At 37.6% G+C, this 15,506-nt stretch overlaps 3 protein-coding genes across 4 annotated transcripts; 2 read left to right on the top strand and 1 right to left on the bottom strand.

Moving 5' to 3' along the window:
* The first annotated feature begins 1,199 nt into the window (after nucleotides 1–1,199).
* Nucleotides 1,200–4,626, top strand: tlr21 (toll-like receptor 21). The gene has a single exon (XM_065245854.2). The coding sequence runs from the start codon at nucleotides 1,203–1,205 to the stop codon at nucleotides 4,158–4,160; it is 2,958 nt and encodes a 985-aa protein (XP_065101926.2). The 5' UTR covers nucleotides 1,200–1,202; the 3' UTR covers nucleotides 4,161–4,626.
* A 194-nt stretch (nucleotides 4,627–4,820) lies between these two features.
* Nucleotides 4,821–7,601, bottom strand: prr19 (proline rich 19). The gene is made up of 3 exons (XM_065245231.2): nucleotides 6,314–7,601; nucleotides 6,035–6,171; nucleotides 4,821–5,451 (listed from the first exon to the last, which is right to left on the bottom strand). Exons 1-3 carry the CDS (start codon nucleotides 7,599–7,601, stop codon nucleotides 4,927–4,929), a joined length of 1,950 nt encoding a protein of 649 aa, XP_065101303.2. The 3' UTR covers nucleotides 4,821–4,926.
* Nucleotides 7,602–8,137: 536 nt separating this feature from the next.
* pafah1b3 (platelet-activating factor acetylhydrolase, isoform Ib, gamma subunit) lies at nucleotides 8,138–15,304 on the top strand. Of its 2 annotated transcripts, none has more exons than XM_065261144.2 (6): nucleotides 8,138–8,265; nucleotides 8,853–8,939; nucleotides 9,105–9,194; nucleotides 10,074–10,190; nucleotides 13,518–13,640; nucleotides 13,937–15,304. In XM_065261144.2, the coding sequence occupies exons 2-6, from the start codon at nucleotides 8,859–8,861 to the stop codon at nucleotides 14,183–14,185; spliced, it is 660 nt and encodes a 219-aa protein (XP_065117216.1). In that variant the 5' UTR covers nucleotides 8,138–8,265; nucleotides 8,853–8,858; the 3' UTR covers nucleotides 14,186–15,304. The 2 variants fall into 2 exon arrangements, with proteins under 2 accessions (XP_065117216.1, XP_065117217.1); XM_065261145.2 differs by lacking the exon at nucleotides 8,138–8,265 and adding an exon at nucleotides 8,268–8,288.
* Nucleotides 15,305–15,506: the final 202 nt, after the last annotated feature.

The raw sequence follows: 15,506 nt of genomic DNA, 5'->3' as shown, positions 1-15,506 counted from the left end.
TGTATAACAAATACATGATTCCATTTATTATATATTTGTTCAAATGATCAAATCTGTACAGCTGTTCAAATGACCCTATATTAATGGGGCATGATCACAGGACATTTAATTATGTTACATTCTTATAAAGCAACACAATAAGTGTGGCTAAGTAATAAATAAATGTGTGAACAAGACAATTTTGTCAGGCTACAAGAGACTTTGTCTATTATTGCGTCTAGCCTGAAACCCTTTTTGTTCCTCTTTTGGTTCGCGTGAAAAGAGAACCCCTATTTTAAAGTAAGAGAAAGATAGTTTGCAATAGTTTAAAAACAGGAATGATTTCATAAAGGTAAGTACTGAACAGGATCATTTAAATCTAAAAAATTATTTTTAGTAAACAAGGTAATACTAGCCTGAAGAATAGAAGATATTGGGTTGTTTTAATGCTCATTGGTTTCAAATGAGTCTGAGATTTTTATAGTCGTATGTATGTGACTGCTGTTATGTCAACAATGGAGACCTGTTCATTCAAGCTGAATATAGTTCAAGATATAGTTTTCTGTTTAATATTCTGTTTAACATGACAACGCTAAACTTTTTTGTAATGTATAGCAGTAATGTATCAGTAGTGTGAGAAACAAAAGCTTGTGAAATAACGGATTGTTATAAAAAATGCATTTACAAATCATAAATCTACATTTTATTTACTCATGGAATTATTATGCATTACTTCTATTCTTTTATTCTGTAAGTTCTCAAATATGATATTAATAGGGATAAAACTTAATCCAGAGGAAGTTCCAAGAACCCATTTCCTGATTTCAGTCACATATGGTGATTTTTTGAGAAGAGTGATGAAGAAGATTTAAGAGCAATGTCTTTTTTGAATGTACTTCTCTATTTACATGTATTGCGTGTATTAATAGACGTTGGATACTACTACAAATCCTCTTTTCTTTTTATTAGATCATTTTTTAATAATAAATAAATTGAATCCATATTCTTGACCATGTTGTACATTATGTGTAGTGATCATGTATATTTATTTCGAATTTTAAACTGTTTTGCTTTCCTTTTTGCTTTATTTTTTCTAGCTTGCTGTAAATTGGACTAGGAGCTGTTCTGTGCAAGTGAATATTCAAACCACATACCATTGATTTATGGTGAATGCCACTAATGGGAAACATGTAAAATTGGAATGAAACTTAGTCTGAAAAAACATGGCAAATTCTGCATGTCGTGAGTTGGTCGTAAAAGCAATATTTACATGCCTATTTGAACTTGCCTTCAGCTACAGTTTCAGGAGTTGCATACAGATCCCAGATTATAACCGTACGACCTACAGATGTATTAATCCGCATGAACCAGAAATAACTTTAATAGTGAAAGATTTGTTGCCCACTGCGACAAACCTTACAGTGTCCTTTAGCACCCTCGGGAAAATTCCTGAAGGAACCTTCCAACATCTGCCTAATCTAAACGCCCTAGTTTTGGACTACAACCAGCTTGATAGTATCCACAAAGATGCTTTCAATAACCTATCAAAACTTAAGACTTTGAACTTGTCCTGCAATGGCATTCAATCTCTCCATCGTGATGTCTTCAGTGACCTGTACAACCTTGAAGAGCTGCTACTGGCAAACACCACTCTGACTAACATTGACACGTCTCTCTTTTCCAATTTGCCAAACCTACAGACTCTCGACTTGCGCAGGAACCGCCTGAGGAACTTCTCTGCTTTGGTTCAAAGCATAACACACCTGTCAAACTTGACCAAACTGGACCTTTCGTTTAACTCACTAACCAGCCTGCATCACTCCGCCCCTCTGCCAGTGTCACTTGCCTGGCTCTATCTCAGTAATAATAATCTGTCTGAACTGGGATGTGATAAGAATTTTCTCAGGTATGTCAAAGTGCTTGATTTCTCAGACAATGCGTTGCTGTCATTCCAGACTTTTCAAGGTCTGAATCTGGGGAACGTAACATACCTGCGTTTGCGTTTTACCAACGTCTCTGCAATCAGTCTTCTTAAAAATACCACTGTTCAACCTTGGAACATGGACTTCTCGGGTTTGAAACTGAAGGACAATAACGCACTGCATTCACTATGTGTTCTTTTGCGATCCCACCACAAGAAACAAATCCCCAAACTGATCCTCCAGAGCAATTTCATTAGATCTGTCAACTTCACGTTTGATCAATGCCCCAATATCACCAATGTCATTGACCTCTCACGAAATGAGTTAAAAAGCAAAGGCTGCTTAGAGTTTCTGAATAAACAGAGCAAACTTAAAACTCTGAAGTTAGAGCATAACCATTTGACCAGGCTATATTCCTGCAAAAAAGCAAAGAAGCTTCACAGCCTGAGAAATTTGAGCTTTCGTTACAACCGTATTCTAGAAGTCTCTGGGTATGCCTTCAGACATACACCCAAAATAACAAACCTTGAGCTGAATATTAACATAATAGCCTATATGGACCATAAAGCTTTGAGTGGACTCAGAGATCTTATAACACTTCGTCTAGACAACAACCTTTTGAGTGATATCTTTAATGACAGCTTTGAAGACCTCATCAGCCTAAAAACCCTTAACCTGCGCAACAACCAGTTAGCTGTGATCTTTGACGATTCCTTCCGTTTTCTTCAAAATCTGACCATTTTAGATCTAGGTGGGAATAAGATCTCACAGCTGAAACCGCGTGCCTTTAAAGGTCTGAAAAGCTTGGCTAATCTCTATTTAGATAGAAATCGTCTTAAAGAGATTGACGGCACGCTCTTTGGGAAACTTCATGCCACGCTTCGTGTGCTGGATTTACAGGCGAACCACATTGTGTATTTCACAGAACATACACACTCTCCATTCATAAACCTATCAAAACTTCTCGACTTGAAACTCGACATGCAGCAGCCAAATGGTATAAACTTGTTGCCTCGTGCGTTTTTCCGTGGCCTCACTTCTCTGAAGAGTCTCTATCTCACCAACAACCATATCACTGGATTCGGTGACGATACATTCGATGACCTAACAAACTTGGAGTTTTTAACTCTGGACAATTCGTGTGTTGGCATCGCCCAGCTCAAATCGGGTATTTTCAAAAACCTCAGAAAACTGAAAACTTTATATCTGGAGAACATGGGCATTAAATATTTCTCAAAAGAGGTCTTTGGAAATCTCACAGGACTGAAAGTACTACATCTCAATCGCAACGCCATGCTGTCTTTGGATATAGGTCTGCTGGAAAATCTAACCAAACTTACAGATATTGACCTGCGCAGTTGTCCTCTTAGTTGCGGCTGCCAAAATTCCGACTTACAGAACTGGACCATAAGCAACCAAAGACTCCAATTTCCATATCTTTACAATATTACATGCCAAGATCACCCAGGGTCATACTTTCACAACTTCGACACAAATGTCTGTTATTTAGACCTAGGACTCTATCTGTTTTCCTCAACCTATGCATTAACAGTTTTATTTACCTTACTACCACTCCTCTACGACAGACTTTACTGGAAATTTAAGTACGGCTACTACGTCTTTCGATCGTGGTTTGGCGAACAGTGGCGCCGTTTACGGGACCAAGAGGAGAACTACAAGTTTGACGCTTTTATTTCCTATAACTCAGCAGATGAAAAATGGGTAATGGAAGAGCTGTCGCCGAACCTGGAGGGGTCTTCGTTTCGGCTCTGCCTCCACCACAGGGACTTTGAGCTTGGACGCGACATCGTCGACAACATTGTGGCTGCCGTATATGGTAGCCGCAAAACAATCTGTGTGGTCAGCCAGAGCTTCCTTCGCAGTGAATGGTGCTCTTTGGAGATCCAGCTGGCCAGCTACCGTTTATTTCAAGAAATGCAGGATGTGCTTTTGCTGGTCTTCTTGGAGCCGATTGCTGAACGCCAACTGTCTGCTTATCATCGTATGAGGAAGGTCATGCTCAAAAAGACCTATTTACAGTGGCCTGGGTCAGACTGTTCGGATCCAGCCAGTGCAAAAGAACTGTTCTGGAGCCAGCTAAAGAGAGCACTTAGGAGCAGCAACACTGAAGGCCAAGAGGAGCAGAAGTTGAAGGAGGACAATGATCAGAAGAAACAAGAGAAAGCGGGTGTGGAGGAAAGAGAATATTTTGTGAATCAGACACCAACAGATGATGAAATATATTACCTGATGCCCTAACTCACAACCTGACCACATATTTTAATCACTATATCATGCATTACAAGCATGAAATAATAATACTAATTATAATCATATTGCTACTGCTAATAATGAATGCACATAATTGATTTTATGTTTGACTTTTATTATACTGGTTGTAAAACAAAGTAGGCAAATTAGGTATGATCTATTTACCTATACAAGAACATTACACTATACAGCTTTGTCCTTTGATTTTCTATTCAAATTTGTTTACTACAAAGTATTTTATTACATACAAAACTTAAATTGTAAAATGAGTCACATGTAAATCTCTATTAAATTTTTTATAAATGTTTAACACCAGTCTGCTTCATTAATAGATATTACAAAATCACATCCTTTTCTTTTCAGAAATGTGGATAAAGTTCTGTATTGGTACACAGATTTGCAAGAAAATCTAGTTTATGAAGTTTGACAAACATAAATGGCTCAACAATAAACACACATCTTTGTGTATAGATTTACAAACAAATGAAATAAATTAAAATTAATGTGCAGTGCATTCGATATTTGTGTCAGCTACTGCATTCTTTCCAATCATCCGTAATATCCGTGTTATCAATATACCAGAATTTGCATGAAGAATCACAATTATACATAATATGAGTATGCTAAACTTTCAACTCTAAATCATATGAAGAAGTGATTCACATGCAGATGTTACAAAAAAATAAACTATAAAATTACTCAAAGCAGAAACTTGTTGTTTATCCAACTGTGACCTGTTTTTAGTTTAACCATATCATTCCCAATGATGATAAAGTACACTATCTGTATTGGATCTGTGATAAAGATTCATATCAAGCAAATCTGACCCATGTTGAGAGTTAGATGGATGTGGAAAGCGATAATAGGGCTTATATCGAAACCCTTCTGAGGGAAAGGATGCTGAGAATGAGATGGGAGCCCACCGTTCTCTTACATCCTGAACTTGCAGTTGATCAGACCAGCAGCTTGACCGTCCCACAAATGTCTCCTGTGGTTTCTGTTCTGTATTCTGGTATTTGTAATATGAATTAAACAAAGGATCTGTGTTTTCTTTCCACTGGTGAGAGATGAGATCGAAACCTACATTTTTCGTACTTTCACATTTCCTCTGTGAATCCCCGAACAGCTGCTGGAAACCGGGTTCATAAGGATGACTGGTCCAGGTGGGGACGCTGGATATGGGAGAGGCATACTGGTCCTGCCGAAAGACCGGTGTGCTGGGATAATGCTGAGTTCTGAAGCAATCCCGAGACAATCTAGCTGTCCTCAACTGGTCAAACTGCACAAAAAAAATCGACTTTCAAAATACATATCCAGTACTAAACAACAATTTTTAATTTAAGAAATTAAATTATGCCTTATTATATTTCAGTGGCGGCTCGTGACTGCTCATCTAAGGGGCGCTAATTAAAATTAAGTGTTTGGAGTGTCATGTGTGTGGTTCCTTTTTTCAAAATATGTGTTCTGCGCGTTGAGAGATCCTGTGTGCATCACATGTTTTGTCAAAATAATTGCCTGCTGCACACGCGATAAAACCGTTTATGAGGCTCTCACGGTCACAAAATACACGCAAGACACTCCCTTAACAGTAAACTCTGATTACGCATGAGATGATGTGAGTATCTGGCAAACGCAAGCATCTCTATTATCATAAACCCTTTAGACGCATCTGCAGCACAGACTTATTTTGACAAGACACGTGAGGATCTCTCAATGCACAGAACACATATTTTGAAAAAAAGAACCACACACATGATGGGCTACATATATGTTGTGAAAAACTTCGTATCGAGCGCCATCCAAAAAAGAAGTCACCGGCTGCCACGGTTATATTTTATGCATTTTCACACATATGCACCTACCATTTCTGTATGTGATTGAAATGGTTGTATTATTGAGACTGGAGGGGATAAGATCCTCTCAGCTTGTACTCTACGCTTCTTCATGGATGAATCTCTGTCCAAGTCTTGCTTAACTTCCTCTTGTTGTGTAAAATGGTCTATGCAGAGATAATTATAAATATCCATCATTTTACCACTTTAAAAAATATTATGTGTATTATTAGTAAAAAATTATTAGTATTAGTTAAAATAAGTATTATTAGTTGCTAAATATATAACTAAAACATTTAAGCAGGTTACCTTTCCATATTTCCATATTCCTGCGGTGTTCACTATCCTCATTTTTCACTCCATGGCTAAAATGTACATATGAGCAGTCTTCATGAGTCTGTCCTAAACCAAAACTGTCCGTCTGCTTCCCATTTTTTAATGAATGTAGCTTGCGCAGGTTATCCTGTAGATGAAAGCTGTGTGTTTTTTGTAGAGTCTTCAGTAGCACCTCTCTACATTCTGTCAGCAGGGAGCGTTTGGGAACATTAAGCTCAAGTGTTTGGCACACACGTGCTGACAGCTTTTTCACAGCTTCCCTGACAGACACCGATATCTGCTCTCTTTCAGGACCATTACATGTCAATGTACCAGTCCCAGAGTCAAGTTCAGATAAAGAAGGATCACTTTTGTTTGGTGGAACTTCAATGTTTACTTTGTTATTTTCATGTGGTGATATGGGAGAGTCTATTTCTGGAAAATCAGAGTAAATCTTGATGGCTTTGACAGGAGTGGAACATAACTGATATGGCAGTTTGTTTGCAGATGATGACCAAAGCTCATAAGATCCATTAGGGCTATTTGAACTATCAGGCCTTGAGTTGATATTTGTATCTTCTTTTTTGCTTTTCTTTCTATGTGTAGATGATTCCATGTGTACCCTGACTTCTTTATTAGTCTGAAAGGCATTTTCTTTATCTGAACTTTTCTTTGCTCTTACATATGATGATGCATTATTTTCTAATTCCTGTGGCTCCTGTACTTCATCAAGAGCGCAGTCTTGGTCTGATTCAGGCACTGGATCGGGCGGATGAGGAGGCAGCGGAGATGTAACTTGTTTTCTGTGATCTTTTCTCTGCTTCTCATTCTTTAGTTCATCACTTACTAGTCTCTCAATGTCTAAAGATCTAATCTCATGGCTGAAAAGACCTCGGATGGAGGTGAGGCGTCCTGCAGTTATGATGCTTGGCTTCTGGGTAACAAATGGCTTAGCGAACGTCTTTTCTTTCCTAGATGAAACGACTGAATGGCTTTGGTGGAACCCATGATGCTGTGATTTCTCACTGCCAACCTTTCTGCTATGTTGAGGGCATGCGTGAGATCCGTTTCTCTCCAAACCTCGAATCTGATTCCTCTCCTTCCTGGTTTTGAAACGCTTCACTTTTTGGGACGATGTCCTCACTTTACTATAGGTCACCGCATCGCACTTGGCGTTGGTAGAGGTTGTAGGACCAGACTTAGGTTTTCCTTTCCCTTGATTGACGGATGTCTTCAGCACATTGTGTTTATGTGGTAAGCTCAAACAGGTCTGGTGGCTCATCGTGTATACACAAGTTTACTATATAGGGAAACAAAACGCTTGTTGTGTTAAGAGTATTTTATCAAAGACTTAAACTTTAACATAAAAGAAAGTTACAAATTTGTATGGTAATCACTTATTTTTTTATTCTTAAATTGTAACACTGAGTGTTTTTACGATCAGCACATGTTTTGGACCTACCTAAAATATAGTGCGTTTTAAAGTGATGTCAAATCTGTAGATTAATGCATTCTTCGCTGTCAAACGTCAGACCACCTAAAAAAAATAAGCACTGTGTAAAAATGTAAGCAAATGCAATTTTTTTACCCAAATACTTTCACGGCAGTTACACTTTATCGTTCGGTTGCATAGCAACCTGCTTCAAAAGAAAATCATCCACGTGCATCCACGGTGTAGAAATAAAAGGCTCACAATTGTTATGACGAGTTCAGTAATATTTTTTTTACATATATTTTACCAACGATAAATACATCAATTGATAACACAAGAAGAAACCGGAGTTCTGGTGTTTTTACACGTATAAAGTTTTTATATAATTTTAGGTCGACTCACTCGGGGATCTGTCAGTAATGTCTGGTGCTTCGGTATTCCAGCTTCCGGGTTTAGGCAGCTGATCGCTGGCTGGCTGATTGAATACTGAATTCTGCTTTGGTTGCATTTGTTGGTAACGATATTAACACATTTTAAGTAAACATGCATCTATTTAAGTGTTAACATTATATATAGACATACGTAAAATATTACGCGTTATTATAACCGGCATTAAGCTGTGTTTTTCCCAATGGAAAGTGCTAAGTGCTACATTAGCCATGTGAGCTGCTCAGGGCACAGTTGACAACATGAATGGTCTTTTAAAAAGTCGTTGGTTTTTTTAGATCATGCCAGGCGTCAAACAAATTATTATAAGTAAAACTTAAATTATTCATTGGTTTGTGACATTAGCTGCTGCACTGTACACTTGTAGTGGGACAACCTGGCTGGCAGTATGATGGGCTTTTTCTTAGGTTGTACACAACAAATGATTATTTTGTATGTCATTGTGTACTTACAAAATGCATAAAAAGATCCCGGCACAATTTGTTATAAAAGGTTATAGTCTGCAATAAGCAGTATTCCATGCTCATGTGTTCAAAAGCTATTTGAAATGTCACATATTATCTGCTACAGTTTGAAAATCTACATTTATGTTTAATGTACGTGAATTGTAAAAATGCAATCCCTCATTCTCCTCCATTTTATGTCTTTTCTCAGAAAGTGATGAGTTGTGAAGATTGTAACCCTGCAGCCACACCCACCCCCTGTCAGGACATACAGGGAGACGGCCGATGGATGTCATTGGTGCTTTTTTGTCTAATTATATTTTGTGCAACACTTTTGTCCATATCACCGTGTTAATCCAATTTACATTTTATGTGTTTTTCTAATGCTTTCTGTATTTTTTCTAATGGCCATTTCTTAGTTTATTGTGATAGCATTACTTTTTATTTGTTATTGTCCTTGCAGCACAATCGCTTTGTGACAGACAGTAAAGGAAAAGAGCCTGATGTTCTGTTTGTTGGAGATTCACTCGTTCAGCTTCTGCATGAGTTTGAGGTACATCACAAGCTGTTTTACTCATTAAAGAGATACTCCATCCAGATTTTATATTTACCACATGATTTACTTACCCTCAAGCCATCCGAGATACGTATGACCTTCTTTCATACAAACACAACTGAAGTTATATTAAAAAATGTCCTTGCTATTTCAAGCTTAAAAACGATAGTCAAAGAGGATCGTGGAACAAATTTTGAGTTTGAAGCACGTAAAATGTGCATCCATGCTTCACAGACATAATCCACATGGCCTAATGGGTTAATAAAGGACTTCTAAGGGTAATCAATACAGATAGGGAGAGCTAGATAAATCTTCCATTATTTTCTTTAAAATCCTAATTTTTGCTCTTGACTGGCATTGTTGTTTTACTCTCTGCTCTGTGCCTCTGCCCCCGCATTCGTCACTTCGTCCATATGCATCGTACCTATAAAAATGAATGCTGCTTATGTTTAAAGTCTCTAATGAAAGCAGATGTGTTCTAGACAGGCAGAAGCTAGTTATTATTGTTTATAACGTTTAAATATGGATATTTTTCTTACAAAATTGCATCGATTACCCTTAAAAGTCCTTTATTACCCACTGGAACTGTGTGGATTACACTTTTTGGGCCTCAAACTTAGAAGTTGTTTCCTGATCCCCTATGACTATTGTTATAAAGCTTGAAATAGCAAGGACATTTTTGATATAACTTTGATTGTGTTCATCTGAAAGAAGATATCATGTGTATCTCGGATGACTTGAGGTTGAATAAATCATAAGATAAATATGGTATTTGTCTGGAGTATCTCTTTAAGCTCATTTGAAAAGGCTGCTTACATATTTTAAGTCTTGAGGTTGTCTTGCTTCCACGTTTACCTTATATGTATGTTTTGGCAGGTTTGGCGAAAACTGTTTTCTCCTCTTCATGCCTTGAACTTTGGACTTGGTGGAGACGCTACACAGCATGTACTATGGAGACTCAGCAATGGGGAACTGGACCACATCAGCCCCAAAGTAAATGACTTGCATTTATATCACCACAAATTAAATTGTAGTGCACTCATTACCCTACAGCATTGGTTCTTAACTCTTTCCCCGCCATTGACGAGATATCTCGTCAATTAAGAGAAAACGCTTCCCCGCCAATGACGAGATTTTCCGTCTTTCCGCAATACCGCTATTATCCACCAGGTGGCGCCCTTCCGCAACTTTTTAAAACCGGAAGTATTGCCCTATGGCAAGCTGCTGCACCTCCGTGTCTGTTTTAAAGATCGCTCTGAATCGGATCTCTATGAAAAGTCCGTCACAAAAATGGAATTATTTTTGCTTTTTGCTCAAAATATGGTGTTTTTGCAAAAACCTACCCATATTCAAAAGCTGATTGCAAAAGAACCACTAAAGGTAGGATGAAACGTTTTTTTTTTGTTTGAAAGCAGAGGGTCTGTTCTTTCATTTGGTATATTGTATGTTTATTTATTTAAAGAAGAACATTTTCTGGAAGGCATTAAACTTTGGTGAAAATCATGAAAAACGCTGGCGCTGGCTGGCAACTTTTTTTAAAAACGCTGGCGGTGAAAGAGTTAAACTGGGGGGCGCAACATGACATTTAATAAAAATGAATTTTTTTAACATGAATTCTGAATAAATAAACCTTAGAAAAATAAGTCCCTTTACACGTACAGTCTTTACTGGTAAATTACAGTTAAAAGATCGGATGTGTACAGAACCTTTCTGGTAAATCAGCGCTGCCAATTTAACAGTAAGAGAGTAAGATTATCAGTAATTTACCCAGCACTGTTTACGGACGTTTCCACACGCACTCTGCTTTAAAGTCGAGCACACTTAAAGTTAACGTCCACATTTCTTCACCAAAGTTGTTTAAAACCGCTTACCATCTTTTTCCAGAATTGCCCACGCCCTCACACACTCTATGAAGCCTAAAGTGTAAACATTACTGCTGTTCCAGATGCATGTTCTGACTCTTCCCTAGTTCAGTTTCATTTGAAGTCACATAATTCAATGTTGTTTGGTCATGAGCAACTTCGCGACGGATCGTGGATATGAAGTCATAACCCGCCATTGTTTATAAATACAACACGGAGCTAAACTTCTGTTTTCTCACCGAGTTTACCAGCATTTTGGTACTGATGTGTGAATAATATCTTACTGGTTAAAAGACGGAACGGAACTGCATGTGTGAACAGCACATTTTTGTATTTACTGGTAAATTCATTTTGGTAAATTCATGGTTATTTAAAAAGTTTGAGAACCTACAGTGTGGGAACATTAGCGGAATAAAGATCACTGCAATTAGTCTAAGCACCATTGTGCACAGGAATAAGTCAACAAGAGACTTACCGGTTTACATTAAATATGCATTAATGCCGCTTTTCTATTGCATAGTACCCCACGTGTCAGCTCACCTTACTTTGGCTTGGGGAGGGATTATTTGCGCTGGGTGCTGCTGGGATATCATACAAAAAGTGAGAGCGAATATCATTAGAATGCAGTTTTTCCATACATTCATTTGTTTGTCAGTCTGCCACAAAACCAAAATTAACCACCACAAATAGATGTTTGCACTTCACGTTTGTCACTATACTTCTGTCTCGCATGACAGTTTCTGTATAAACACCCGTGGCGTCAGTCGGCGCACTTCGCTAAGTTGCAAAATTGCAGTGCTCTTATACAGAAGGCCCGTTGCGGATGTGCTGCACATACTGCAAGCAAATGGTATGGTGTTCCTGATTCTCAGCCTGTGGATGTTTTTCCCCGCTAAAAGGGAGTTTGGGAACTTACAACAAAGCACTGATGACAAGAGGTTTGCTCCAGACAGAGCAAGCAAAAAGGTTAAGCTGATCTTATGTTGGTAATGACGCTGGTAGTGACAATTCTCTCAGACCAGTCAGTGATCTACAGTGTTTTCACATCATGTTTTAGCATCAGCTCCGCTTGCTTGGAACCTTAACCGAGGTGGTACTAAAAAAGTGTTGGGTACTACTGTATCCAGTGGAAATGCCCTTAAAGTAAGCTGGTACTATGCAATGGAAAAGCGCCATAATAAGTCGCTGAGCAAAACATTTATTTATTTATTTATAAATAGTTTGTAATATTTTTCCACTGCCATTTATTTAATTTACTTATTTACTCTCTAATGTAGCTACAAAAACGTTTTGCAAAGTATTTATTTAAATTAAACAAAGTACCATGAACCTTATCAAACATATACAAGGTATTACAAAATACAGTATGTACATGTCAACAGCCCTGTTGATACTGTAAAGCCCCCGCATTTATTTGTTTTAGCTTTCAAGAAAGTGAATGTGTTCTCTGTTTGTGTGTATTATTTGACGTAAATTAACTATTTCCCTGTTTCTGTCAATTGAAATTGTGTGCATCATGGTAGGGTTTCACCAGCCATCCCTAAGTTCTTGTTTTAACTGGAACATAAAGTCCACACTAGAGGCTTAGTAACTGCTAGCTAGTTTGTAACTAATGCTGTGCTTTTTTCAGTGGCACCACCTGAACATCGCTAGTAGGTCACAAGCTCTCTGTAAAGTAATGCATAGTTGCATGAACAGTATGTAAGAAATGTATATCAATTAATCATAAAATGGCCCTGATATGTCACTAGACATTAAGAAATCATTTTAATCTCAAATACTTATATCACTCACAGCAGTGGTCTGGCCAGGATATTGTCATTTAAAAAGTGGAGTTGCAGCCCTCAACTGATGTTTATGTTGTCATGTAGTGTATTGGCCACCAGTTGTGAGATTGCAGTACCAGTTTTAGCCACAAGTTTTGTTATTGCAATACCAGTTTTGGCCACAATCCTACATACTGTTCCTTTAAATATCCAATAGCAGCCTAGTTTTTCTTTGATTCAAACTCACAACATGGACCAATGTAAACATGGTGCACTTACGCTGTTTAGGATGGGTTCATGTTAAAGAGCTGTTAACAAGGTCATTTATTCACATAATGCTCTCTCTCGTGTCATATATATATATATATATATATATATATATATATATATATATATATATGTATATATAATTAAGAATTGAAGTCTGTGGAGTAAAACAAGAGCTTATTGATTTAGTTCAGTCAGATGCCATGTTATTCCTTTCGTAAATATTAAGTTTAATGGTAAGTTTAATGGTGCAACGCAAAAATATTTAGTTCTGAATAAATTGTAACTTACTGTCCCTTTACATTGTAACTAGGCTAAGTTGTAACTAATGCACAGCTGGTGCAACTGGCCCCAGATGCACAATACTCTCTTATAGCAAATATTCTAATTAAAACAATGTTTATATGCTTTGTCTGTGTATACAGGTGGTTGTGTTATGGGTGGGCACTAATAATCATGGTCACACCCCAGAACAGATCTGTGAAGGCATCATGGCTATCATCAATGTGGTCCATAAGAAGCTGCCCCAAGCTCACACCCTTGTATTGGTTAGTTATTTCAGCCTTTAACTCTCACTCCTGCTTTCACAGATTAGGTTTAGCTAAAGCCAGGACTAGCCTTTAGTTAAATTAAGATGTTTAAGCATATTTTAAATCAATGGCACAGATTTAAGATCTCTTAGCTCAGTCTAGGACTAGCTTTAAGCTTTGTCTGTGAAGTCACATAATTGGTTAAGCCTGTTATGACATCACTATTCAATACAATTGATCAGCTATTTTTGGATGACTTCATAAGCTGAGGAATGGGTAACTTAATAATTGACTATGCTCCTTTTTCCCACTAGGGGGTGCTGCCGCGAGGTAAGAATCCAAACCCACTTCGTGAGCGTAATGCGAGCGTGAACACTCTAGTACAGACTGAGGTGGCATCCCTGTCTCATGTCTCATTTCTGGATGTGGATCCTGGGTTCATACAGGCAGATGGTTGCATCTCACATCAGGATATGTACGATTATCTGCACCTCACACCACAGGCCTATCAGAAAGTGTGCCCACCCATACATGAGCGCATCAAGTCCCTGTTAGAAAAATAAGTTCCTTCAACACAAACACAAATATACCCACCCTACCCTGCTTATAAGAGTGTCGTCACGCCCTGGGTGCCCTACAAAACCCTCGGGAAAGTCACGACACAGTGTCACATGCTTTTTGTCAGTACAAGTTACTATATTCTTCATATTACAAATAAATACATCTTTGGATTTATTCTTTATATGCAAATGTTAAGTACATTCCAAAGCTTTGCACATACAGTACATTAATAAGACTGCTTTAGCAAAGTGTAATATAAAGTTTAATGATGATCTGTATGACTGCTCAAGTGTAATGGATATTAAAGCATACATAAGGGCTACATGCTGATGTCATTGCTTGATGTATGTCTTGTGACGTTTGTTTAGGAAACACCGACCTGTACAGTGATTAAGCATTCATGTATTGAGTTATTATGAAATTGACAACTCAGATCTCAGTTACTACACCTCCACAATACTTTGCTATAAGCTCTTCTCACAACAGAAAGATTCATGCCTTGACTCATAAGATTAACACTTTTTTCTGGAGATCTGTTGTGGTAAACATTGATTTACCCTTCTTGTTTATCTATAATTTTGTACTCTTTATCATTTTTATTTTGGGATCAAATCGGTCTCTATATATGTCTGCTTTATGTCTTTGTTTTGACAATGTTGTGCTTTGTTGTAGTTTATGGTGAGATGTTTACTTTGTGAGACAGGCACTGAGGGTATTTGAAAGATTTACATCAATGAAATTGTAAAATCTTGGAAACAAGTAATGGGTGTGTGCATTCTGGAAGTTACATTTCATCTGATTTAATTTCTAATATGCTGAGAATTCAAATTGTAAGGGGATGGTCACTTTATTTGGCTAGTTACATGATCATGACTACATATATTGTTTAGTATGTTTTTCTGTCCTGGTGTGTGTATTCATACTTGCCTCTTCTTCCTTAAAGGTGTTTGTGAACATTGTAATCTTGCAGAGATTGAATGATGGTCTTGAAATTGCATCCCAATGTCGATTTAAGTCAATGTAGTATGAAAGTACAGTCTGGTACTGTGATAAACCTTGTTACATTGTATAATAAGATCTTGTGTCAGAATGGTGAAATAAAACCTGACAAACCAGCTGAACCTGACCTTTGTACTTATTCTTATATTTTATGTTCATATTTTATTGATATTGTCAAGATAATAATGCCTAATGATCAGATATGGTATTTAGTCAGCGTAATGTTTGAAATATGTTTTCTTTCCTATCATCACTAAAGCAGGAATGATTGCCAGATAAAGAATAACAGTTGAAGTCACCTGATCGTTGATACTGTGTCACTGC

This window comes from Paramisgurnus dabryanus, chromosome 13 (genome assembly GCF_030506205.2).
Source record: "Paramisgurnus dabryanus chromosome 13, PD_genome_1.1, whole genome shotgun sequence".
NCBI classification, from domain to species: Eukaryota; Metazoa; Chordata; class Actinopteri; order Cypriniformes; family Cobitidae; genus Paramisgurnus; species Paramisgurnus dabryanus.
Note: the sequence above shows the minus strand (reverse complement) of the source record. Positions and strands in the feature narration are given on the sequence as shown.

Excerpts from the sequence above, each read along its gene's own strand:
- pafah1b3 (XM_065261144.2), top strand. The coding sequence starts at position 8,859 with ATGAGTTGTGAAGATTGTAACCCTGCAGCCACACCCACCCCCTGTCAG. Across the intron at positions 9,195-10,073 it reads AGCTTCTGCATGAGTTTGAG|GTTTGGCGAAAACTGTTTTC; the intron begins GTACATCACAAG and ends ATGTTTTGGCAG. Across the intron at positions 13,641-13,936 it reads AAGCTCACACCCTTGTATTG|GGGGTGCTGCCGCGAGGTAA; the intron begins GTTAGTTATTTC and ends TTTTCCCACTAG.
- prr19 (XM_065245231.2), bottom strand. The coding sequence starts at position 7,601 with ATGAGCCACCAGACCTGTTTGAGCTTACCACATAAACACAATGTGCTG. Across the intron at positions 6,172-6,313 it reads GAATATGGAAATATGGAAAG|ACCATTTTACACAACAAGAG; the intron begins GTAACCTGCTTA and ends ATCTCTGCATAG. Across the intron at positions 5,452-6,034 it reads TTCAATCACATACAGAAATG|TTTGACCAGTTGAGGACAGC; the intron begins GTAGGTGCATAT and ends TTTTTTGTGCAG.
- tlr21 (XM_065245854.2), top strand. The coding sequence starts at position 1,203 with ATGGCAAATTCTGCATGTCGTGAGTTGGTCGTAAAAGCAATATTTACA.